The 26,727-nt window shown below is 44.0% G+C and overlaps 1 protein-coding gene across 6 annotated transcripts in view; it reads left to right on the top strand.

Annotated features, from left to right (window-relative positions):
• RHBDL1 (rhomboid like 1) overlaps positions 1–26,727 on the top strand; it is a 1,038,041-nt gene that overhangs the window by 139,743 nt on the left and 871,571 nt on the right. For 2 of the 6 annotated variants that reach the window (XM_069646124.1, XM_069646123.1), the window contains exon 3: positions 7,845–7,914. The exons of the other annotated variants lie outside the window; for them this stretch is intronic. In XM_069646124.1, the coding sequence (XP_069502225.1) occupies positions 7,845–7,914 (70 nt within the window). The remainder of the gene's footprint in view (positions 1–7,844; positions 7,915–26,727) is intronic. 6 annotated transcript variants of the gene reach the window in all.

Raw genomic sequence — 26,727 nt, 5'->3', positions numbered from 1 at the left:
TGCAGTGGTTGGAATTGGTGTGGCGGCGCATGGAGGTGATCCCGTAGGAGTACTGTCCAGGTAGTCCGCGGCTGAGTAGAACGTTGGACTTTAGCCTTTTGTACATTCCCAACAGTGGTAAAGAACTGGCACACCCATGATTCTCTCTGGGTGCTAGAGGCAGGCACTTCCTCTACCTCATATTCTTGGTCCTCTTCATTGTCTTTTGAAGTACTGTGCTTTTTTTGTTGAGCAGGTCTTCCAGCTGGTGGTGGTGGCGGCTCTTGGGGAGGAGGGCTGGCAATAGCTGATGCCATTTTTAAGATAAATAGCAGTATTGCTAATATCTTCCAGTTATGTGCTATCTGCTAGATTGTTAATGGATATGGGTAAGAATAGGTGTAGGAGCTGTGCAAGGGTACATTTTGAGCTTGAAAGTTCCTAGATCAGCAGAAAATGCAGTTCTGAACTGTTTGAAAAGTGTTCACCCATTCACAAAGTGCAGACACATTTGCGAGCACGTCATCATGCTGCGTGCGAGCACGTGGTCACGTGCCACTGTCCGAAAAGTATGCAATGACGTCATACGTTCGCGAACGTCGACAAACAAAAACAGTGGAAAAAGTTGCAAAAAGTGTCGAAGTGTTAAAAATTATGCTAGAAGGTGGGGAATGGTAGAGTTTTAAGGTGACATTTTCTAAATTGGACATAAATATTGCTCTATTGGGGTAAATATGATATTAGTAAGTTGTAGGAAATTAAGGGTGCACTGGTAAAAACCTATGACATTCACTGAAAAAATGTTGTTACAGGGACGTTATAGTTAAGTTGCACTAATCAAAACCTATGAAATTCACTGAAACAACTTTGCTAAAGGGACGTTTTGGTCAGTTTGCACTAATAAAAACCTATGAAATTCAATGAAAAACTTTTGTTAAAGAGACATTGTGGTTAAGTTGCGCTAATAAAACCCTATCAAATTCAGTGAAAAAACTTTGTAAAAGGGACGTTATGGTTACTTTGAACTAATAAAAACCTATTCTATTACAAACCAACACGAAAGACAAAGCTACAAATCATTAATGGGTTATTGATAAGAAAAATATCACTGTTGTAATACTAAAGAATGGAATGTCTTTTTTGAATCACACTGAATGTGCTGAAACAATGTATTAAGTGCTTGACAAAGCCCAAGAAAGGGCAAAACACAAACACGTGCCTCCTAGCAGAGTTATGTCGGCACAAATCCAATATATACAAAATATAATGTTTTTATGAATGTGTAAACATTGTAATATTTGAAATAAAACCACCTAAATGCTTCTCACTAAACAGTGTGCACCAGTAAATTATTGCAAGAATTAAAGTATACGATTAACGTATAAAATAAATGCACAAAGATGTACATAGAAAAACCCTAACTCAATCAGGAAAATAACCTGTGCTTTCAACAGTATTACCTCAGTGCTGCTTTACCTACATACTGAGAAACAACTGTCAACGAGAGAAGTGCAACGTAGTAACAGCAGAACCATACTAGAAAGTGGTAAGTACACTATATTTTTTCCTGTAACTTTGCAATTTGTTCTGTGTACATGACTCGTAAAACGCATTTTTAACAGAAATGGCAAGCACCATGGAGTGGCTGGAGGACAATTTCCCTCTTGATGAAATCAGTGAAGATAGTAACTCAAATGGTACACAGTGCAATTTGAAAAGTAGGAAAATGAATGCACATTGCTTCACATGTAACTGAAATTATTTAATTTTATTAACAGTACATACTGGAAATGAAGGGAATGGGCCGGAAGCACCAGCAGCTCCACAAGTGCATGGGCTCATACAAACCCAAACTGACACTGTGGGAAATGGGCTAGTGAGTCCGGGGGTAAAATTGACCAATTGAACAACAGTTTTGCTGACTTAATAGTATTTGTACAAAGGCATATAATGGGAAATATAAAGGAGCACTGCCCCACTTACACCTGTACCTCTCCCCCCTGTCCCAGCCAACCATCCCCACAAATTCCATGTAGGCAAAGACGTTATGATGAGACCTCAATCCCTTCCTGCCCTGATGACCAGCCTGTGCAAAACCCCAATTCCCCTGTATATGTTTCTATTTCCGCTACCCCTCCCTAATTGTGTGTATTTGTGTGTGTAAATAAAGTTCTATGTGTATACTGTTGCTGTGTGTGTGTGTGTGTTTTCTTTTTTAAAAGCCCCATATGGGGACCCCGGACACCGCATCTGTCCGGGCTGTCCGGAATCAAAATGGAGGTGTCTCTAGGATACCGCGCCTGTCCGGACATGTCCGTAAAGTTGTGACATACCTTCAATTAGTTTGGGACACCTGGGCACACGCGCATCACATTCCATGTGTCCTACGGACAACGCGCCTGTCTGGCATATCCGCAAAGTTGTGGTGTATTTTTAATTAGTTCGGGGAGCCCACCCCTGTCCGGCGGACAATTGGGCGAATGCGTATCTTGTCCCCTGGGTCCTAGAAACACTGTGCCTGTCCGCAAAACGTTGACATTCTTTAATTAGTTTGGGGAGCCCACCCGTGTCCGGCAGACACCTCGGCACATGCGCATCTTGTCCCCTGCGTCCTACGAACACTGTGCCTGTCCAGCATGTCCACAAAGCAGTGACATACTTTAATTAGTTCAGGGAGCCCACCCCTGTCTGGCTGGCACATGGGCACATGTGCATCACAATCCCTTGGTCCTACGAACACTGCACCTGTTTGGAACTGTCCGGCACACGTGTGTTGCACTTTAATTAGTTCAGGGAGCCCACCACTGTCCGTAGGACACCTAGGCGCATGTTCACAACGGATCCTGCGCATTAGGTGTCCTACGGACAGCGGTCCCTTTCACAGACGTTCGTGACGTCACCATGTGACCGCACCCACGCTGAGCAGCGGCACTTATTCGCGAACACTGTCTGGATACAAATGAAAGTGCTTTTTTGAGCAATCCAAGGTGTTTTAAGCTAAACTTTCACCCTTTCAGAGGTCCTAGACCATACCCTGGTCCATCTAGAGACTTTAAAAAACCTTTTCAGCCCAACTTGGTGTTTGAAGTGTTTGCAGAACGTGCTACTGTTCGTGTAGCGCTCCCCAGCACCCCAATGCTACTCCTCATTCTGTTTTTGGTTACCCAGGACAGAGCACTGAGCCAGATTGCTGCTGCTTGCTGTTTCCTGGGTTGCTGCACTCTAATTTGCTGAAGAATGGCATCCACTGTTGCTTCTGCTGCCTCCTCATCATCATCACCCCCACCACCACCACCATCTTCTGGAGCGGCTGGGGAAGGGCACAGGCATGGTGATGTAAAGGGGGAACAAGAAGAGAGGAGGAGGTAGTGGAAGTCCCTACTACCAGCTGCCAACATGAGTCTTGGGTGTGGAGGCTCTTTTCCATCGTTGGGGGGTATCCAAGGCTTGTGCGGCCAAGGTTTGCTGCAAAGAGTGCCACATGGTACTCAGTCACGGCTAACCTGGCCTATACAGCTACAGCACCACCACCATGTGGCGACACCTGAGGTCGAACCACAAGGCAGCAGTTCGGAGGGTCGTCCCCTTCGAACAGAGTAGTAGGTTGATTTCCTCTGCAGCATCCTCGGCATCTGCTCCTGTCACCACAAGGGACACTCCTGTGGGGCAGCAGATCACTGACCCAGCCATGCAGCCATATGCACTGCAGTAGACCATTACCTTTCAAAGGTCACTGTATTGTGTATGTACTTGACGCGGTACTCCTCAGGGGTGAGCAATTCCGGAGTGCTTTCGAGGCTACGGTTCGGCAGCACGAAGGAAGTGCCCCCTACCTCGATGAGGCCCACTCAACATCTTCCTCTCTCCACGTACCCCTTCGTCCCTGTGGTTGGTGCCCCTTACCTACCCTCCCTTCCCTTCCTTGTGTGTCATGTTAAAAAAAAAAACTTATATAAAACAACAAAACACACAAATAAATAGGGCTCTTTTCAGAGCCACCTTTAACAGTTTAAAAATAGAAGTATCAAAGAAATGGTGCAGGCCCCTGCTCAGTCCGCGAAGTCCACGGACAGCGCAGGTGGTCTGCGGACTTTCATAACATGCGGGTGGTGGCAGCATAAAAACCATTGCATTATTTTCTAGGGGAAAGTGGTGGCTCTGAAAATAACCTTTTTGGTTTTGTTGTTTTGTTTTTGGAAGGTTTGAAGTGGCCAACAACTACTGCACAAATGCTTGCTACACTTGTAAAAACGGCTGCAAAGCATTTTGGATATTTTGCAAAAAAAGGTGATTGCCAGCATCAGTAAGATGGATGTCATCTCTGCGGAAAATGTTGTGCTACGAAATGTAAGGTTTTCATTGCGGAAGGATGACATGCAAACATCTCACAAAAATGCGCAAACAGCCTTGTTGACATTGCGCCTGGCTTTCTCCATTTGCGGGCCAAATGAGGAAGAGCACAGCCACATCTGTCTCTAGGCAATGCATGAAAAAATTACTCGGGAGTTTGGAAACATGTCCATGACTTTCCCAAGTACCTCCTTCATTGCAAACTGCAGAGAGATTCCAGTAAAATGTTCCCTCCACAATGAACAATAATAATGGCTGGAATGATGCTGTAGCACCAAACTGGCACAAAGGGCAATCAAATCCAGCCACTTCATGTCACACACTCCATACCAGTGCACATACACATGAGGGAATCGAAGATGTGCAGCCACTCCAATGTGCTCTGCATACACCTGCAACCAATGTATCCAGGAGTCCCCCAAAATCCAGACACTCTGCCTCCTAAAACACACAGCCATAGACATAGCCATCTGCACTCCTCTCAGCAAACAGAGCCTCTGCCAGACTCTCTCCTTGCACACCACACCCAGGGATCCTTATTGGCCAATCCCCTGGCCTTCACAGTCCCATTTCCATGCCTGCCATCCTTAAACATCCTGGATGTGGCATGTGCAATCCGCAAACTACCGTGGCGTTCGCAGATAAATTGGCCAAATCAAGGGGGTGGGGAGAGAAATTTAACCCAGGGTAGGTGATTTCCTCTCTTGTGGTGGCTCTGAAAAGAGCCTTTTTTAAATGTATTTTTTTAGGTGCTAGTAAACAAACACCATTTGTTTTCTATTTTTTGGGGAGTTTTTTCTCTTCTTTTCCTCTTTACGGCCTTACATCAACCTCTGCAAAGCATCCCTCAGATTGCAAAATAACCAAGATTTTACAAGAATGGACAACGAAATGCCGTCTGTGGTAAAATATTGTACACTAAGGGAGTCAATGTTGTCATTTGAAAAAACAGACATCTCAGCACGTCACAAAACTACACCCATGTCTCTATTAACGAGGCACCTTCCAGCCTTTTGCTGGGGATTAAGGATATTGGGGTTGTTCCATTGTGCTCTAAGTGGTATTTTGGAAAAAAACACATTTGCAGTAGGGAATAGCAGCATCAGTTCTTCCACCAACAACTTCAGTACAGGAACCAAACTTGGAGCACTGATGTAGCCCAAATGCTCTCCTCCACAGTATACCACCAAAACATCATGACTTCCAAAATTACCCATGTCTCTGCACACAGCAAGCAGTGCCTGCAAATTTCAGCCAGGCACACTCTACCAAAAAGCCTACAGGCCTGGAAATCCAAGATCACCAGAAACACCTCTTGCCTCTGCATACCTCTCCAGATCATATACAACAGAATCTCCCACTATCCATAAACTAAGTCTCTGCCTCCCTCCAAAACCAGCCATCTTCACTACACCACCAGCACAGCAATGAAAAAAAGAATTACCCTGACTTCTTGTAAATCACAACCTGAACACCTGATTGGCTAATCCCCACAGTCGCATTTCCATGCCAGGCATGCTGAGAAGCCCTGGATGTGGCACGTGCGATCGATGAACTACTGTTTTGTCCGCGGACCCCATAACACAGGGGCAGCCCTTCTTCCCTTTCCACTTAACTCTTTGTACCACTCACTGTTAAGCAGTCACACACCCATCCACCAATCACATCCAGGATCTCTACATCTAACTCTAACATCTCAGTTCAACACTGCAGATGTACTGTTCAACACTCAGAGTACAGGTATCCTGTGATTCCCAAGCACCTGCATCCAAAGGTACTGTAACACTCTCCAAGATTTCTACTTATAGATTCATTCACATCTACATCCATCAACACAAACTACAGGTATGCATATATTTTGTAATGCACACAGAAAACGAAAACTGCATGTATGTTACCAAAGCATAACAAGTACATAGATGGCATGCACATGAACACGGTGCCTGCCTCTTACCCTGCATAACCTACTCAATAATCATACCCTCATTTGTCCCATCTCCCGACATCAAGTGGCAATTACTTACAATGTTGTGTGCTTTCAAAGTTTTCTTTTAATACCCATTTGCATAACAGTTGCAACCACATATTTCTATTTTAGCAGCACTCTCAGTGATTTTGTAAATAAAACAACACATTGGGAACATTTGCACAGCAAGTTCAAGTGCCAGATCCTATGTGAAACTTCAATATATTTCCATGACATGCATGCTTAACCATATCACCCATTGTAATGTGCAAACTGTTATTCTCTTCTTTCCTTCTGTCACTTTTACAATCACTTCCCCCAATAACACACCTGCTATAAAATGGCCAGAATCCACACAAAAAACGAAAACTGCATGTATATTACCAAAGGATAGCAAGTACATAGATCGCATGCATGTGAACAGGGTGCCTGCCACTTACCTTGAATAACCTACTCAATAATCATACTCTCATTTGTCCCATCTCCTGAAATCAAGTGGCACTTACTTACAATGCTGTGTGCTTTCAAAGTTTTCTTTTATTGCCTACTTTCATAACAGTTGCAAACCACATATTTCAATTTTATCAGCACTCCGTTATGTTTTTGTAAATCGAAAATAGAAAACCACATTGGGAACATTTGCACGGAAAATTCAAGTGCCAGATCCTATGTGAAATGCCCAGAATGCACACAGAAAAGGGAAAAACTGCATATATGTTAGCAAAGCATGGAAAGTACATATAATACTATAAAGACTGTATTTATGCACAACAAGAGTTGATGTCCAAGACAATGATTTTTTCATAGCAGAATTGGACTTTTGTGATTTACATTACCCGGGACTTGCGCGTTGGAGTTACCTTCATGTTTGTAAACTGTATTACATGTATTCTGGTGCCTACTAGGGGGCACCATTTGAAGAGCACGGACACAGCAGTTCCATATACTCATTGAATATTGCCTTCACTATTGTTACTGACAGCATTAACAAGCTCACTGTCTCCTGACGACCCCTAGGTTCTTCTTTTATACCATGGCAAGTGCATACTTTGCACAAATGACAACATACACCATTGGTTGGAAAGCAAAGAAATGCATATTTACATTGAGGACAGTGCTATCTGTAAATTTGGATAAATAAATGAAACAAAAGAAAGGATTTCTGCACTCATGTAGCAAGCATCTATGTGTGGGAATTTTAATGAAATTCCACACACAATAACATTCTTCTTTCTAATCTGTACATCTTTCTGAGCCTTTTTCTCACCTTACTAGGACTTGCACTAATCTATTTCCAGAGCATGTAGTGCAACAGCAACTCACACACTTGCAAAAGTGCACCCCATAGGGCACACTTATCACTACACCACTGACCCCCATAGCAATGATGCTGATGCTCCCAAGTCCCCATTCGTATGCAGTGTTGTACAATTGGATACACATCTTTCTGCCAACAAATCCTCCTACAATTTAAATAATGTGTTCTCCTAGTGCAATTACTGTTCCACTAACATACATACCCACTAACTTCCTTCTTTTGCAATTGCAGTGAAGAACAACCTCCTAAAAGCCAGTGGAAGATAAAACCCAGAAGAAACCTACTCTTCACATTCAACAAAGTAAGTGCAGTACTGTAGTAGTGTTCTGCCTGTTACTTAGACAGTGCAGTGTTGTATTGTAGCCCCAAAATTCTATCCAACCCAACATCATTTGCTTCACTCTTATTCATTGCTCATTACTCATTGCACCTGAACAGGTGCACAATTTGTATTGCCATCTGAACACCACTATGGTAACACCCACTAGATTTGTGAAAACATCGTAATTTCCTTACTTATTCATGCACAGTGCACTGTCATACACACTGAAGCAAACCCTTCCCACATCAACACATACAGATACCAGTACAGCCGCCTTCCAAACCTGAAGTAACAGCCCATTCTATAATCACACACCCCTCTATGTATGCCTACCCTCATATTCAGACACTCATGCACAGTGCACACAAATACATTGCACAACTCCAAACCCACACTTTCTTTTTTTCTCCAACAGACACAAAAGAATGCCTACCAAAAAGCAACTCCGTAGAAAACAATGCAGAAATAGAGCAGCTAAAATTAAAAGCCTACAAAATAGCCATCCGCCTCTAGCAGAGTTTGTAGAACAAGTTCATACAAAACAGCTAATACAGTCACTGAGAAAAACTGAAGCAGCTAGCAGGAAAGAAAGTGTGACTCCTCCTTTCTTTCAAAATGTAAAACTAAAAAGAAATGTATTAAGAAGATTACAACTACCACTAGTGCTTACACTGCATCTGCCAATGCTAATGCAGCAACAGGTAAGCATTCCAAAAAATAGATTTTACAAAAAATGTTCCACCACATAGTCCTTCAGACCCTTATAAAAAAACAGGGTAGAAATCACGCTCAACCCTTAAAACCTACTGCAGAAAACTGATCCTGGAAGCTCTCGTAGACAGTGCAATGCTCCTCAAAAGGAAATAGTTTATATTAATTTTAAACCGAATGAAACCACTAACAAAATGAATTAGTAAACTACAAAAAGTACTTCGCAACATACGCAATATCAACATAGATACCTTTGCACAAACTTCTGTGCAGGTGAGTGGATTCACACAACCAGCACAGAGCCATATTTCAATAAAGAGGCATTCAAACATTAACAAAGAAACCCAATTGCCATACATAGCAGTGGCCGAGGGTATGAAGTGGTAGACAACATTATGGCAGAAGAAACGCTCATTAAAAGAATATCCCCAACCAACTTACAATTAACTCTCCATTGCACCGAACCGATCCGTCCCCTCTACAAATGGCCGTGCACCTCAATCTGTAAAGTACGAAAACAATCCTTCAAATCTTTACAGCAATTCCTCAATCACTATGTGAAAGCAAAAGAGAAAATGAGAATGAAAATGTTGCAAACCATGGACTCCTGTCCCGTGCGCAAATACACAGGACTGCGAGGACATTCATTAGCCTGCGTTTCCGGGCCTGCTTGCAAAAGCTCCTTCCACCACTTAAAAACGTTAGCAACACACCATTCCACTGTACGAAATCTCATCCAGAGACTGTATTGTGCAAAAAGTCCTGCTTCAGCATTTAAATCCCATTCTCCTACATGGAACAGCCAAAGAACTCCTGGAAGAAATAGACCACATCCAAAACCAATATTTTGGAAGTGATGAGCACTTACAAAATCCAGTTACTTTAGAAAAAGTAGCAACAACCTCACATATGGCAACACACGTACAAAAAATAAATAGCAAAGTTTAAAAGCACGTCTGCTGAAGTACCAAGCCAGGTATGTGTGTGTTGTTGCAGAATTGTTTATACAAAGCACTAAAACTTTAGATATAGGGTACAAAATAGAAGACAATGAGGAATCCCAATGGTTCCAATTAGCTCTCTACCTTATAGCAGAAAACAAATATGAAATCACTAACTTCTCAATACTTTGTACATACTGCAAAGCTTGATAATAACCAAATGCCTTCCCGGGCTATCACTAATAACTTGGAAATATTCCCACTTACAAAACCACTCCAACAGCTAAATTTGTATGAAAGTATTATAATCCAAACAGTACACCCATTTCAAGCGATAATATGCCTTCAACTTAAAAGTTACCTCCTTCTGAATTACTAAAAGGCATCTGTGGCAAAGAATTTTATTTGCCATTGGATCTTAAAGAAAATGTGGACACTCTGGGAGTGCAACGGCCAATAGATCAATCTTCGATTATCCTAGTGAATGGTGTACCTACAAAAGACAAAAGAAATTGAGAACAACTAGTAGACTTAAACAAAGTTAGAGAAGCCCTACAATATCCTAAACAGAACAATGAATACTACAAAGAAATAAACATGAAAGAAACCTGAGCAAAACCACTGAAATAATTCTGGATTCCTCATCAACTGGGCAATGTGAACTTGTATATCCTATTACAGTATTTAATATTTTAGACCAGTATACAATTCACCCACTGCACTCCAAAGACAGCATTGACGATTCACTAGAAACATATCAAATGTGGCAAGCCAAAGGATCTCCAATCAGCATCTGGGAAAAAAGTGTAGAAGCACAAGCCGTTCCTCTCCTCTTCCCTACCGGAAAAGGGGGAAGGTATGATGAAAGATGCACACAAATAAAAGCATCAGAATACCGCTCCTTATGAATGTATTCTGAAGACCCCAGATTCAGACAAAACATTGAATAGATATTCCACTACTGTTTGAAAGTGAACTAGAAACTCTATGTCACAGAGTTGCACACACATTGAAAACAGGTTCCAATTTTTTAAACATGTCTCCTACGCAACACGTTCAAAAGGTGCAGGACAAAGATGAAGTTTTGGTGTCAAGTATCACAAATTGCTTGGAAAACATGCGTGGCAGAATACTAGTTCGGACGGCATGCAGATGTACGGTGTATGCTATGCAACCTTGGCTCACCCACATGGCTTGTCACTTTAAGTTGTGCAAAGTATGCATGGGAAGACTTGCACGACATCCTGCGCATAGCAAATAAAAACAAAGCAGGGATAGGCATGAAAACACCAGGAGAACTCTGCTCTCTTGACCCTGTAAATATGTCAAGGTACTTCCATCACTGCCTTATTACCATGCTGTACTTCATCTGTAATAAAACAATTCCTCCCCTCGGAGAAGTGCAACACTTCTTTTGGAGAAAAGAATATAAATCCATAGGAGCACCACACAGCCACATGCTTTTGTGGATAAAAGATGCTCCTAAACTTGGTCAGGACAGTGATTTGCAGTCCATTTACAAATATGTCACTTGCGAAATCCCTTCTGAAAGCGAACATAGTGAGCGACATGCACACATTTTGCGGTTTCAAAGACATACATGTGGCAAGTATAGTCGACACAGATATAAAAACAAAGGCAAATACTACATCAAATGACGCTTTGGTTTGCCTAGACCAGTTTCAGCAAAAGGACAAGTAAACAGCTTCATATCTTCTGTTGGACACAGTGTGAAAGGCAAATCACCTAAGAACACATACTACATTAAAAGAAGCGAAGCATCAAAGTACATCAATGATTACAATGCAATCATGTGGAATACAAGCATAGATGTGCAGTACATTGCAGACGATTCCACTGCTATTGCATGATATGACAGCCTACTTAACCAAATCTGAGAAAACAGAGCTGAAAGACCTCTGGGATGACATATCATCTGACAAAACACTGTCACATAAGTTGTACATCTTTGGCATAAAAATGCTCTCCCACAGAGAATGTGGTTGCTACGAAGCTGCAGACCGTTTAACAGGCACAGCCTTATATGGCAAATCAGAAAACATAGTCTGGCTAAGCCTTGGTCATGCTACATCCCGAAAAACAGTGCTCAAATCATACCAAGACATAAATAGCCAAAAACAATCCTAACAGCCAGGACATTTTGAAAAACAATGTATTGGACACATAGTACCCAAACAGGAGTACTGCTTTGGAAAACATGTGTCTGTACCATATAGCCCAGAATTTCTCGTACAACAATAATATTAAACCAGATGAAAAAAGGTAAATACATAGTCAAAAGTTGTGGAGGCAGCCCAATTAATCATATGAAGCTATCATTCAAAACTCCTCAACATAGAGAACTGTAATACATGTCCCTACTCCAACGTTTTAAACCATGGAGAAAAGAAGAAGATTTATTGGACACCCATGACTCCTATGAAGATGCTTTCAATGCAAGTGAAAGCAGTATAACAGATATGAAGTCCAAGCACAACTAAATGAAGACACACCTGAGGGCAGTCAACCTTCTCTTACAGGAATCCCAGAACTCCTTGGAGAGCCACTTATAGTAAATGAAGCAGAATTAGCTATGACTGAAGTAGAAAACACCATGTGTCAGCATGAGGAATCTGAATAAAACTTTGTTCTACTGAATTCACAACTCAATGATGAACAACGTAGCATTTTCCTTGAAGTAACTAAAGAAATTGAACATGGTATACAGCACGAAAATAAAACGTGTAGCTGTGAAAATTATAAACCTACCTGCACTCCTGTATGTAAGTGGCAAAGCTGGCAAAACATTCTTAATAAAAATCACCAGCAAGTTCCTCCAAAAATTAACAAACAACAAGCTTTCAGCTGTTGTAACAGCCCCCATAGGTCTAGATGCCTACAACATAGGTGGTGTTACTTTACACCGATTGCTACTCCTTCCAGTAGAACACGAAAACAAATTAGAATACTACACACTTTCAGCAGAAGCTGCTATGGAGCTACGCAGAATTCTGAAACAAAGGAAAATGCTCCTAATAGATGAGGTGAGCATGGTCTCCAACCTAATGTTGGCTTTGATTCACCTCAGATTGCAAGAGGTCCTTAAAACGAACTATGAAGCACTCTTTGGAGGAAAACATGTTATTGTTTCCGGAAATCTTCTTCAATTAACACCAGTGAAAAGTTAACCTATTTTTAAAACCTTAGGACACAAACTGTGCCGTAACACACTTTGCAGCATAGGAAATGTAAATCTCTGGCAACATTTCCAATACAGAGAACTAACTAAAACATGCGTCAGTCTACAGACCTCACCTATGCAAACATTTTGCAAAGCATTCGGATTGATGTCCTTTCTAAGGATGCACAGTCTATCTTAAAAAGTAGACTCATCCATGAGCTATACGGGCCTAACACATCTGCTACTGATATCATGGAACAATTAACACACAGAAATGTGAAATGTATGTCCTTAATGCCAACCTTAGCAAGCTGTGCACAATTCAAAGAAAAAATGTTAAAAAAAGACATGCAACCAATAGTACAAATTAACTCCACAGACAAACTGGACTTGCACGGGATGATACTGCCTATGTGTCAACAAGCCACAACACGATAGCTCAGAAACTCTATCTCCAACAAAGCTGGTTTGGAGAAAATGTTAACATTATGTTCAAACTGTAGAGTAATGCTAAAACGTAACCTTGACTTGGAGCAAGCTTTAGTTAATGAGCACTTGGTACAGTTGTTGGCTTCCAGACATATCCACGTGACAACAACATTCAGTTTGTCAACATCCACTTTGACAAACTTTCAGAAGTTAAAAGGATAGGACTCTCAACAGCCCAATTCCTTCTTTTCAAAGACATGTAGGTACGCAGAGAACAGTTTTCTCTGTCTCTCGCATATGCAGTGACTATTCATAAATCACAAGGACTAACCCTAAATTAGGCATTAATTGACATTTGCAGCACAGTCTTCAAAGAAGGTATCAGTTACACGGCACTTTCACCGCTAAGTAAACTTGAAGGACTATTTTTAGTCAATTTTGATGCCAACAAAGTCAATGCTGACATTCCTTGCATCGTAGAGTACAACAGACTATGTGCACTCTACAGACCCCATCTCAATATGTACCCTGTTCTTCAAAAAGGTAAACATGTTCAAAGAAAATTAATGCAAACAGAACTTTTAAGAGATCTCCCAACAGTACCACTAAAGAAACTGAAGACAGCTGCTACTCCATCAAATAGCACAACCACAAAACGATGTTGTGAAAACACAAATGCACATCCAACAGCACAAACAAAGAGAAGTATGTCTTAAAAAAAAACAAGTGGAGCTCATCAAATGACTCAGACGCGGAACTGTCAGGTCCATTCAAATTTTCCAACAGAACTGGTGTAAATTGCTATGCAAATGTAGAAATAAATATTCTGTTCCAATTGCTTCAATTGTTCAAAGAATGTACTTAAATGGCACAGACTAGATGTGTTGCAAATGCTACTCCTTCATAGAAATGCAACAAACAATCCTGACAACACTTACAGTATCTCAGGAATAAGTCAGGAATTGGACTACTGTGTGGGAATGGTGAGATTCACCACAAACACACAAGAAGAACCACAAGAATTTCCAATGTACTTACTGCTCGAAAGTAAAAACATACCTATAAATTATATCTTCCACATTTCATATATGTGGAAACACACATGCACTCTCTGCAGCCATGTGGCGCAGGAGGAAATCCCTAATGAGCGCTTTGTGTATGTATCTATACCCAATTGTGAATCCATTGCATTTCAGTAGCTGCTGCAAAATGCAAATCATTGCATATTATGTACTGTTTGCAATTCAGACAACCATTCCACCTTACACATACACTCATATAGCCAATACCGCATAGAAATGATTTTAGGATACAACGCAGACGGTACCAAAAACAACTGCAAGCTTACTAGCTTCACATATGGGCAAGTATCACTTGGCAAGAAAACCTTCACAATGTAGGCATAATCTACCACATACTGCATACATTAAAAGGAAATGTGGGTGGTTTGAATGTAATGATACTTCCATTACTCTGAAGCAGAGATTACCAGCAAATCTAGCAAATGCCTACATAATATTCCTGAAACCAAAATGTACTCACTTACCTATAAAAATAGCATACCCTACTGCCCAATAGCCATCACAGGTATGTAACTTCAAATGAAAAATACCCTTCTAGCCTGTGAAACTGTAACAACTTATCATATACCAACTGGCCTGTGAGTACATCAGTTGCGCTGCTGTACAGTTTTTTCCCCTAAGACCCAATGATTATACACACAGAAACAACAACTGTGTAAAACACACACTAATATTGTTTCACCCATAGTACTTAAAAAGTACTGAGTATGAGGGTCTACACACTGTCCTCACTAACCTGTAACACTACTTACTGTTACAATAAGCCAACTGATCTCTAACTGTGCACATACCACTGCAATAAATACGCCAACTGGTTTCTAACTGCAAGCTGATTGGTGATAAGCCCCTCAGGGTGCAAATTTAGTTGGTGGTAAGTAGATTTAAACGAGCCCTTAAGAAGACGTGCCTCAGCGATTTGCCTGGAAACCTCTTGACAATTTGCTCTGTTTTGTGTAGTTTTTTGATCTGCATAGGAAGATGGGCAAGTAGCCTGTTATTCCTAGCCAGTTCTTGTGTTTCAATCCAGTCCACCTGATCCATTTTTCTCTTTATTTTTGTTGCATTCTGTACCAGGTTTTCTTCTGAGCACGCAATTTGGTCTAGTGGAGATCTTTTCTTTCCTGTCCATGCTGTTAACATCTTGCAACCGCCACTCTTCATTTCATTGTTTATCATGTTATACAGAGGTGATGATTCCGGGATTATCACTTTCCTGAAAAGGGTCACTTGCTTCAATTATTGCTTTCAGGGACAGTAGACCTAATTCTCTCCTGATAGCTGGTACAGAGGTCGAGTTCGGAAGTTGCAGGACCTTGCGCCAGAAGTGGCCTTCTAATTTTTGCCATATGCCTGAGGGAATTGTGGGCATAGTTTCGCCTCCATATGCCAAAGATGGGACAACTTTTGCCTTGTAAAACTTTAAGACTGGCATCAGGGAGAAGCGGATGTATTTTCTGTCCATTACGGGAGCTTGCATGGTCAGTTTTCGTGTCTTCTCCCATAGATGAATCTGCTATTTTGCTTTGCATTTGGAGCTGTTCACCATTACACGCAAATACTTGAAGTCCCGCACCACTTCGATTTTGTTGTTGTCGAGATTCCAGTGGGGTGTCTTTGTTTTTTTAATGGTTTTTCTAGAATCATTATCTTAGTTTTTTCTTTGTTTATCTCAAGGTTGTTCTTAGATATATAGCAAGCCAAGTTGTTCAGTTGCCTCTGCAGACCAATCGAGGTCTGGTCTAAGAGGATGATGTCGTCAGCGTATAATAAATGGGGAACCGATGTCTCCCCAATTTTGGGTGGAAAGGCTCCAATGGTACTGCTCTCTTCTTTGTAGTCACCCAAAAAAGAGATGAACAAAGCCGGTGCAAGGGGACAGCCCTGTTTTACCCCTCTGTTTGTTAGTATTTCGTCGGACAAGAGGCCTTTTTGGTTTAGCTTCACCCTCATTGAGGGCGAAGAATGGAGAGCTTTAATTGGCTCTAAGATTTGATTTAGACAGTTCCAATTTGTCAGTTTGGACCACAACATCGCTCTGTCGATCTGGCCGAAAGCCTGAGTGAGATCTATAAAGGCTAGGAACACCCTCGCTTTTCCAGTCATGATCTTGTTTTTTATGATGCTTAACATCATGATGTTTACCCTGCTGCCTGGGTTCTTCGGCTTGGAAAGGGTCGGCACTCGGGGAGGTTTTTGCCCATTGTTGAAAACTTCTCAGGAGAAGAGATCCATATATCTTTCCGATCGTGTCCAGCAGGGCTATTGGGCGATAATTACGAGGGTCAGACCTATCACCCTTTTTGAAGATCGGAACTACCACGGAGGAGGTCCATGACCTAGGAATGGACCTTGACTGGCAGCATTCTTTAAATACCAGGCTGATGAAAGATGCCCATTCCGCGGAGCGATTCCTTAAGTCAACGTTGGTAGCCCCATCCGGGCCCAGAGCTCTGGAAGGTTTGAGTTTCCTTATGGTCTCTTCAATATTGTCTTTGTTTGAAAGGTCTTCCCAGTCTGTTTTCCGAGGTTTCGTTGGAGACCTAATTGTATAAGGAGGAAGTTGGAATAAGGCAATAAAATAGGACTTCCATCTCTCCACAGGCATGCTGTTTGCCAACATGAGCTCCGGTGTTCGATCCGTCGATTTAACCAGTGACCAAAATTCTCGGGAGTTCCTCCCTGACAGTTTCCTCAGCATCTCCTCAGAGTCTTCCTGATAAAGGGTTCCTCGGTAGAATCTCAGCCAGGATTTATACTTCTTTAGTTCTTCTTGAAGTTTTCTCTGCAGAAGATCTGAGTTGGATTTGCTACTTGTCTCTTTAGTTTCCTGATAATTCGATGTTTAGCCACCAGCAGTTTATCATACTGGTGGAAAGATGTTTGTTTTGAATGCAACAGTTTAGGAAAGCTGATCTGATACGGAATAAGTAGCGGTTGATAGTCAATTTGCGGCGGAGCCCACTGATCTCTTGCAGTGAGTTGACTTGTGTAATTAACTGTAAGTTCCTCAATTCTTTTGACCATTAATCTCAGGCGGTTGCCTTGGTTTGAGGATTCCACTTCTTTGACCATCTTGGATTTAATGAGGGATTCTATGAGCCATGTGATTTTGAGGATGTTGTGGTCGCTAGCTTCAGATCTTATAATCTCAAATGATGTGGCCAAGTTGAGCATGGCCTCCGAGGCGAAGATGTAATCAATTGTAGACTTTTGGGCACCTCTTTCCCATGTTGGAATTCGGTCAGCTTTGGGGAAGGCCTGCTCAATATTGTGGAAGTTTCTGGAGTCCATTAACTTTTGCCATTGTTGCCCGCGGGAGTCCACCAGAATTCGTGTTCATTTTGATTCAAGGGTTTGTTAAGATATCAGGCATTTGGCCTTTAAATCTCCACAAATTATTATAAGTGCAGCTTCTGAGCCAGCCTAGATTCCATCAATTTCCGTTTCTATAATACTTAGGAACTTCTTGTCTGTAAGAGTCAGAGGATTCCAATATGCTGTGATTATGAGGAGCCAAGTGGTCACAATCATTCCAAGCGAGAGATTGAAGCGTTCCCACTTCACGAGAACCGTTAAGTGGCTCTGGGTGAATGAGATACATTTTTTGAATAGAAAGCCTGCTGCCAGAATGAACTGCCACTAAAAGTCCTGCAGAGGGGCGACCCGATCGGCCTTTAATTGCAGGTGAAGTGGCTATAGCAAATCCGTCCATGGATGGTGTGTCTACTAGCCAGGTTTCTTGGAAAGTCACAATATCGAAGTACCCAAAGTTATTAGCTCCCACTTTTGTCAGATGGTTGTGTCCCCTAGTGTTCCACAACACCATTTTTAGAGGAGTTGTACCTGAATTTCCTTCGACGTCGTTTCCTCCTCTCCCAGGGACTGCTTTACTGATCTTTTTGCTTTTGCAGGTTAATGTTGGTTGCTATTTCCTTGAAGTCTTTGTCTGAGCTTTCGGCAGCCAAGCCCAAAGTTGTTTAATCGGAGCAAATGTTGAAGAATTGTTTTGAGTTGTTAAGAGTTCCGGCGTTAAAGATTTGGGATGAGCCACATCTGCCGGTCTGTCATCCATAATCTGGATTGAAGTTTCTGGAATCAAACTACCTTCGTTTGATAACGGCTCGAACATTTGTCTTGCCGGGCTTTTTCTTGAAAGCCTCTCTTCTTTCTTAGAGTCTATTGCCCTTAGAGAGCCATTTACGCTGATATCATTGTTTTGCTTGGGCAGTTCGCTCACATATGTTTTTTGGAGCTGACTACTGCTCTTGTTATACGCTTCTGCTTTCGACCTATAGTGTGGACGTTGGACTAAGGGAGGCATGCTGCCTGATTGTGATGATGATTCCTGTGGATTCCCTTGCAGCTCCGTAACATAATATCCTCTTTTAAGAAGGTCTTCAGCTCCTTCTTTGATCAGAGGCCCCAGAGCACTAGCTCTTATGTGGAGAAATGCCTTTGCCTTCTATGCTTTGTGATATGGCTGCACTAAGATGAGGTTGTCTCTCTTCAGGTTTTTAAATTTTTGGATGTTTTTCAGAACTTTCAGTACAGTCCCGCGATTTAATGTTGATGCTTCGAAGTTCCTCGGAATCTGTTCCAACTTAAAAATGTTTGTCAAAGGAGGCTGCCGGTGGCGGAAAGGTCTAGCCATAACTTCCTTTCCAACTAACCGCTCGCCCCTACGGACTGCATTTGGATGGTGAGAATGATAAAACTGAACAGATTGTCACATGCTCTATTTGAGCTTGTGACCTTGCGTAGGGGAATTTCTCCAGTCAGTCATTCTGGCTGACGATCGCCCCTTCGCTCTTCTCTTTTCCTTAAGGTTGATTCAACTCTATTGAGTTGTCGAGTTTGCAACGGATGCTGGTTTTTAAAGAATTGTGGGCCTCTTGGTGTTCTAGTGTTCTCCTCAGATGGAGTTCAAGGAATATAGTCACGATTACGCCTGTGTTATTTGGAGACCAGAATGCCAGCCTTTTTCTGATCGGCTTCTGTTTTTCTTGTCAAGGCTTTCCCATGATCACCCCTTTCCAGTGTCGGATATAACGTAATATTCATAAGGTTTTCATCTGCCAGGAAATCTTCAACTGTAGTTGGTGATTTCCATTCTGAATGCTGCTAAAACCTCTGCGTCGTTGATAACTCTGTCCAGGCTAATGAATCCGCATCAGATTTTTCAGAATTCTTTGTCTTTAGTGCCACCCGTTGGTTGTGGGTACTCTCCACCCCTCCATTTCTTGAATGTGTCACTACTTACGATTTGTTTGATGCTGGAACCTTTTTTGAAGTCAGGCCTTTTTTTTTATAGGAGATCCAATAAGTATGGGGAGATGGTCTGCTCGGTTTGATTTTTGGAAAGCCCCTCCTTTTTTCTCCTCTTGGTGATTTTGAGGCTTTTGGTAACTTTGGAGGTTTCCTGCAAATCTGAAGAGTCGTGGTTCTTCAGCACTTTCCTCATTGGCCTTCTTTTTTTGAAAATTGAAAATGTTTGCAGTAGATAAACGCAAGTCAGCCACTGACTGTGAAGATTTTTGTGTCTTTTCTTGAGACAATTGAGGGTCTTTTTGTATCGCTATGTCTACTGACTCTTTGCTGGATTTGCCTGCAAGCAGAGATCGGTTTGCAAGAATTGAGCAAGAATTTGGAGGGGCCGCTGTTTTCTCGTGATGATCTCTGGCGACTTTTTCTTTGGCTGTGATATAGCCTTCTAGATAAGTCAGTTTAGTGTGCATCATAGCAACTAGGGTGGTTTGATCTTTTAGTGTATCATTTAGGGCCTCATACAATTTTCCAAAACGCACTACAGCTATTGTGATAGCTGACTTTATTGTTGTCATGTTGGGCTTCTTTGTCAGTTTGTCTTTTGTTGCTGTAAATGGAGTTTCACTTACCCGGCTCTTTCGGCGGGGCATGGATTGAACAGAATCGTAGAACTGCTGAGAAGGTAGCAACTTCTTTGGGGATTGATAACCCCGGCCCAGATGGGGAGAAATAGGCTCTGCTGTAGTTAGGGCTTTATGGGGCGCTAAAGAGCCTTGGCCAGCTTCTTCTTGAATTGATGGTTGAATGAGCTCCTCACTCATAAGTGCTTCGGGGCAGAAGCCCGATGGTTTACCTTCGCTCTGGGTCGTGGGCTCCAAGCTCTTTTTTTGCAGCAGCTGTGGAATGGGCGCTGTGAACTCCACAGGATGAGGGCTTGGAGAGGCAGTCTCAGGAGACACCTGTGCTTTTTCGACAATAGGACCAGTGTTGTCTAAGCCCTTTTTCTGCGCCGGCTGTAAAATCCGGGATGAGGCTTGGAGAGACAGTCTCGGGGGACGCCTGTGCCTCTTCAACTATAGGTCCGGTGATGTCATTGATAGCAGAGATCGGCTTCCGATTGGGCTCATGTGGGGTGGAAATCGATACTGCTGGAATGACTTCCAAATGGGGCACAGTTTTCTGTTTGATAACTTCACTTGTTATCAAAGTAGTTTTGAGTGCTTTTGGCGCTGGGGAAGGTTCCATGATAGCATCCAAAATCTCTTCATCTGTTAGTTCTTCTAGAACGTCATATTTTCGTTTTCCCTGTTTGGAGAAAAAATCCTTTAAGGAATTGCATAAAGATGTTTTCGAAAGGGGGTTTTCTTTTGATGACAGACTGTCGCTTTGGTCAGTCTTTTCTTTTTTAGGCATGTTGAATGTTTGATACTGGCCAAATATTAAAAAAAATTTACTTTACTTTTATTGATGTTGGTTGAGCCTTTACGCACCCTTCAGTTGGCTCAAACTGGGGTAATGAGGTCAATTTTTTTCGCGCCTTGAAACACTTGTGTATAGGCGTGTTACAAATGCCATATCATATCATATCATATCATAATTGTTCGTCACGGGCGAGCGCTGATGGATGTTTGTTTCCTGAAAGATCCGACATCAGGGCAAACGCTTGCTGCATCTTGAAAGTGCCGGGAGTCTTTTGGAGGTGGAAGTGGACCTTGTTCTGGGCCCCGTGAACCTGGGCCACAACCGCGATAGGCTCCGACAATGTTGCTGGGTGTTAGGAAAGATTTCGTAATTGTAGGGAATTTTCCTTCCATGTGGCAACCCCTAAACTTTTTGCTATTGTTTCTAACCTTGTTCTCGACTTTGCCAGAGAAGTACAGCCTTCTGCCGCACTTCTCTGGGCTTTCGCTCCTTTCTTACGGGGAAACTGACATGCCCTTAAGACAGTCAGTACCGGGGAACGTGGTTTCCCGTAGTTTCTTTTATCGTGTCGCAGCTTTAGTGCAACACGACACAAGAGGGCACTGTAAGCTAAGTTACAGCTCTCTTGGGTCTCTAGCCTTCTACAGGCCCTAGATACTCTTTTAGGATGGTATTTGATCGGTGCAAGTCATTCAGGGACTGGAATGGTGGCAGCGATCGTTTTGTTTATTTTGAGCTCCTTTTGGCGTTCTGAGCACGTTTTTGCACTGAACCCAAAATGGTGGCCTGGCTCCCAAAATGGCCAGGCCGCGAGGCTCCTTTGTCCTGTCCACTGTCCGTCTTGCTCCCTTCACCTTCCCCAGGTCCGGCGACCCGGGGCCTTCCTTATTTGGGCATGTACTTTCCCGCGAAACGTGGTTGCTTTCGCGGGCTTCTACATGTCGTTTGTGTGCCTCCAGGGTGTGGGCTGGGATGTCTGGTCCCAATACACATCCTGGGTGCCAGAGAGTCTAGGGTGGTGTGAATGCCTGGGACCACCGTGGTCCGTGATTGGTCCACGTATGGTATGTGTTTTGATGAGCGGATCTCCCATTGGCTCCCCTCCGTTTTGGCGCGAAGGGAACCGTGGATAAGAGGGGGCTGGAAACACCACTACCATGTCGATCTCCTGAGTTCTCACGAACGAAGGAATACAGGAGCCAAGTATCCTGCAACTACGAGGCTGGACCGAGGAATCGCTGGTGACCCGCTGAAGGAATCCTCCTTTGCACTGCTGTCGTCCGGAGAGCCCCTGTCCTCCTTTGATCGAACCAGAAGGCCTGTACTGGTGCTTCGACCTTTGGAATAGCAGGAACAGCTATTCCCGGCATCTTCAACCATCTCCTGCCAAGTAAGCCTTCGGAAGCGTCTCTGGGCCATCCAGTTGACTGACCAGCTTACCAAGGAGTTTGGCTCTGCAACCGCCACGAGGTTGTGCCGTATTGCGAGTCCTTGTCACTCTCCCACGCTTCGTACGCTTGGCGTCCCCAGGTCTGGAGGGAGGAGTGTTCATTTGGCTCGAATACGCACGGCCGCTCCGTTGTCCTGTGCGGCAACAAAACTGTGCCGGTTTCGTCGATTGGGACGTCTTTTTGCTCTACACGACCACAAGGCGTTCCCTGCTCTTCTGAACCTGCCAGCTGCTGAAACTATCGTGGAGAAGCCGGGGTCTGCTTGCTTCGGGGACCGGTGAGTAGTATATCTAGGATCTGGTCGCCCTCCTGCAGTATCCCATTGCTTTTCCTTGCTGTGTAAAAACAGCACCCTTTTGCCGCGCTCGCGCTCTGCTTCTGCCCACTGTGGAGGCTGCGCTTGAGTTGCGGAAACCTGTTCTTCTTCTGCTGTGCACTAACGTGAACCGCCTGACTTCCTCCGAAGAGCTTCCCCTTGTGCCCGTCGGCACCGGCGTGGCAGGTACTTTGAGCACAAGGCTCCACTCTTCGTAGGGCTCGGACTTCCATCTAGTTAGGTGCCTATGAAGGCGAACTGAGTCGAAAGCATTATCGCACTGCCTGTTTTCCTTCCCTTTCAGGTGGACTACATATTTCGTGCTTTAAACGCTTGCGACTGTGTATTTGTATATATATTGTGTTGATTTGGTATGTGTTGGCTTAATACTGTGTTATTGTGATTTTCTCGCTACGGTCGTTGTTTTAAAGGCCTTAAAATAAATGTGTTTATATTTTTGATATAACACCTGTTTGGAGTAGTTTGTAAGCGCCCTTGCTTTGTGTGCTCACTGCGGGCTTTCAGTCACCCTCACCCCTCTTGAGACCTAGTCTTGACCGCCGCGATCGCTACCTTGATTGGTCTGGCTTGTCCAGAGGTTACCCTGTTCCAAGTAATTAGGTTGGCCTTCTGAACTTCTGCGCCACCAGGACAGAGTTCAGAAATCCGTCTTAACAAATTGGTGTACAGCGGTGGGATACGACTGAAGGTATCCAGTGTTGCGCTCGAACTAAGGCATTTCAGGTTATTCCAAACAGTACACGTAGTGAATTGTTATAGTATAACTTTAAAAAGGCCATAGTCCTATCAAACAGTATGGAAACAAATACGTTGTTAACTTTAAATGCTTCCAAATCAGAAACGCTGAAAAAGATGTGTGCGGAGAGAGGTGTTTCCTCTCAAGGCACGAAATTGGAAATGATCCAAAGAATCGTGGCGTGGCAAGAAGCGCAGCTTGACGCTATTACTTCTGAGGACAGTGCGGAAGGTGGTGGGGCTGCTCTCACTGGCAGAACCGACGGTTCTGCCGCTGCACTGATCCATCACGACCACGAGGACAGGGAGGATGTAATGTCTAATGTTTCCTCTGCCAGTGCTGATGGGGAGGCTATGCTTGAATTCAAGAAGCAAGAGCTGCGGTTTAGGCAGCAGGAGCTTGAATTCAGCATAGCCAAACTAAAAATCGAACAGGCAGAAAAACAAAAAGACAGGGATCACCAGTTGGAACTGGCCAAGCTTCAGGTTGCAAATGGGTCCAAGGGTCCTGGACATGGTTCTGGGGCTTCCTCTCATCCACGGTTTCCAAAAGATCTGCTCAGTGTGTATGAAGAGAAGAATGATATTATGGACTGGCTGAATGCGTTTGAGTATGCATGCGAGGTCCAGGAAGTTGACAATGCTGATAAGATTGCGTGGTTGCTCAGTAGACTGCCCCATTCTGGCTGTAGTGCCATTATGGAAATGTCGAAGGCTGAGCGGGCTGATTTCGCAATGTTAAAGCAGACTCTCATTTTAAAGTTTGGGAAGACTCCGGCCCAATATTTAAAGCGTTTTCGAGAGTATAAGAAAAAGGAAGGTGGTACTTGGGTATCTTATGTCGCTGAATCTTTGAAAAACTTAACTGGCTGGGTCGAAGGCTATAAGGTTTCTACCTTTGACGGCATGATAAATCTTGTCATGCTGGAACACATTTTTGCTTCTTCTTCCCCGGAGCTTAAGCAGCATTTGGCCGATTCGAAGGAGATAGATCCTAAGAAGCTGGCCATTGCAGCAGACTTATGGGTGTCACATCGAGTGTCCCATAAGGACAAAACTCATCCTGGTAAGCAGGAGGAGGGGAAAAAGTCCAAAGATATGGAGGGTGGGGAATCTGCTAAATCTTCGTCCCAAAAGGGCCACAAAAAGAAAAACAAGGGTAAGACACAAGAGAACTCGCAGGGTAGTGGAGGTGCGCCTCCGAAACAGAACTCTGGTTACAATAAGCCTCCCTACGTAAACAGACCCACTGGGGCTTGTTTTTCTTGTGGAGCAACTGACCATGTGAAGGGGGATCCCCGTTGTAAGGTTAGACCTTTGGGGGTCCACTCCGCTAATCTGGCCTTCTCCTCCTACGAGGAAGAAGAGATTACAGGAGCATCCTTCTCCTCAGACTCGTTTCCCAGCGGGATAGAGGCTGAGGTAGTTTTAGTGTCCCTGGGTTCCTGGGAGCCTAAAGTCGCAGAGGCGTATGCTAGGATTCCGGATAATACCAAGCACTACTTTAAAGACAGTGGCCCTCATTACGACCCTGGCGGATTTTTTCCGCCATCGACGGACTTTCCGGCCATGGCGCAAAGTCCCTTTACGCCATGGCGGATGGCGGACTTACCGCCCCATTCCGAGGTCGGCGGGGCGGTAAGTCCCCATTGACCCATTTACCCTTCCCCATTCCCATTTCGGCCCCATAGGGCTCAATGGGAGTGGGGAAGGAGTTAATTACGCCACCGTAAAATACGGTGGCGTAATTAACACCAAGGTCCCAGAGCGCCATGGATTTTTCCGCCCGCAAAAAGCGGGCGGAAAAATGACCATGGCGCTCCAGGAACTCGTAGTTGGCGGTAAGGGGTCCGCGCAGCTAACGCTGGTGCAGACCCCTTAGCGCCAGGGTCGTAATGAGGCCCAGTGTGCTGATCAATGGAGTGGATACTCCAGCTCTTAGGGATAGTGGGTGCAGTCGAACTGTAGTGGATTCTACCTTGGTAGACTCAGAGGAAGTTGCCAGAGCTACTCTGATGCCCACTAAGTTGGCTGACGGCCCCCTCCGTATGTTTCCCGTGATCCCTGTTAATCTAACTTTAAATGGTACAGCAGTCAGGATTCCAGTGAGCATTCAGAGAAACGTCCCGGGAAAGGTCTTGTTGGGCAATGATCTCAGAGCTTTAGGGCTCGTAGGAGACACTGCCGAAAGACCCTACACACGGTCTCAAGCACGGGCAGCATTGGCCAAGTCCAATACACCGCCCCAGCCGAAGGGGAAACCCAAGGCGAAAGGAGTCTACAAGTCAAGACGGGGGAAAGAGAATCTTCCCCCGAGCTCGCCTACCACTGCGGTGGAGGGAGTTGGTCAATCGCCCGAGCCTGACGAGGAGGTGGCGATGCCTGAAGTATTCGACCCCAACGATCATCCTGAACTAAAAGACTTGTTAGTTGAAGGAGGTCCTGATAGGGACGAATTCAGTAAAGGCCAACGTGAGTGCCCATCTCTGGAACGCCTAAGGAGACAGGCCTGCTCCCAGCTTGAGGGTGAACCTCCTGGGAAGCATAGGATTTATTGGGAAGGTGGACTCCTGTATAGTGAGCCCACAGAGTCTACAGAAGGAGACCATAGGAGGTTGGTGGTTCCCCTTGCTGTTAGACCCTTCCTCCTGCAGTTGGCGCATGAAGTTCCCCTTGCTGGTCACCTTGGTATGAAGAGGACCAAGCAAAGGTTATCCATGCACTTCTACTGGCCCAAGATGGGGGTGCAAGTAGAAAGTCACTGCAGGAGTTGCGCCTCCTGCCAGTTGTCTGGTAAGGTTGGCGCGACAATCCAAGCTCCGTTGGTACCGCTCCCAGTTGTGGGGGTACCATTTGAAAGGGTAGGGATCGACATCGTCGGTCCCCTTGACCCGCAAACATCCTCGGGCAATAGGTTTATCCTGGTGCTGGTCGACCATGCAACCAGGTATCCTGAGGCCATCCCATTGAAAACTGTAACTGCCAAGTCAGTTGCAAAAGCTTTACTCGGCATATTTACTAGGGTTGGCTTCCCTAAAGAAGTTGTGTCAGATCGTGGCAGCAACTTTATGTCGAAGTATATGCAGGCTATGTGGAAAGAATGTGGGGTCACCTACAAGTTCTCTTCTGCATACCACCCCCAGACCAATGGTCTGGTGGAACGCTTCAACAGAACGTTAAAGAGCATGATTGGGGCTCTGGAGGAGCCCCAGAGAAGAAAATGGGATCTTCTTTTACC

This window comes from Ambystoma mexicanum, chromosome 2p (assembly GCF_040938575.1).
Source record: "Ambystoma mexicanum isolate Mex_15411 chromosome 2p, UKY_AmexF1_1, whole genome shotgun sequence".
Classification (NCBI taxonomy): Eukaryota; Metazoa; Chordata; class Amphibia; order Caudata; family Ambystomatidae; genus Ambystoma; species Ambystoma mexicanum.
Note: the sequence above shows the minus strand (reverse complement) of the source record. Positions and strands in the feature narration are given on the sequence as shown.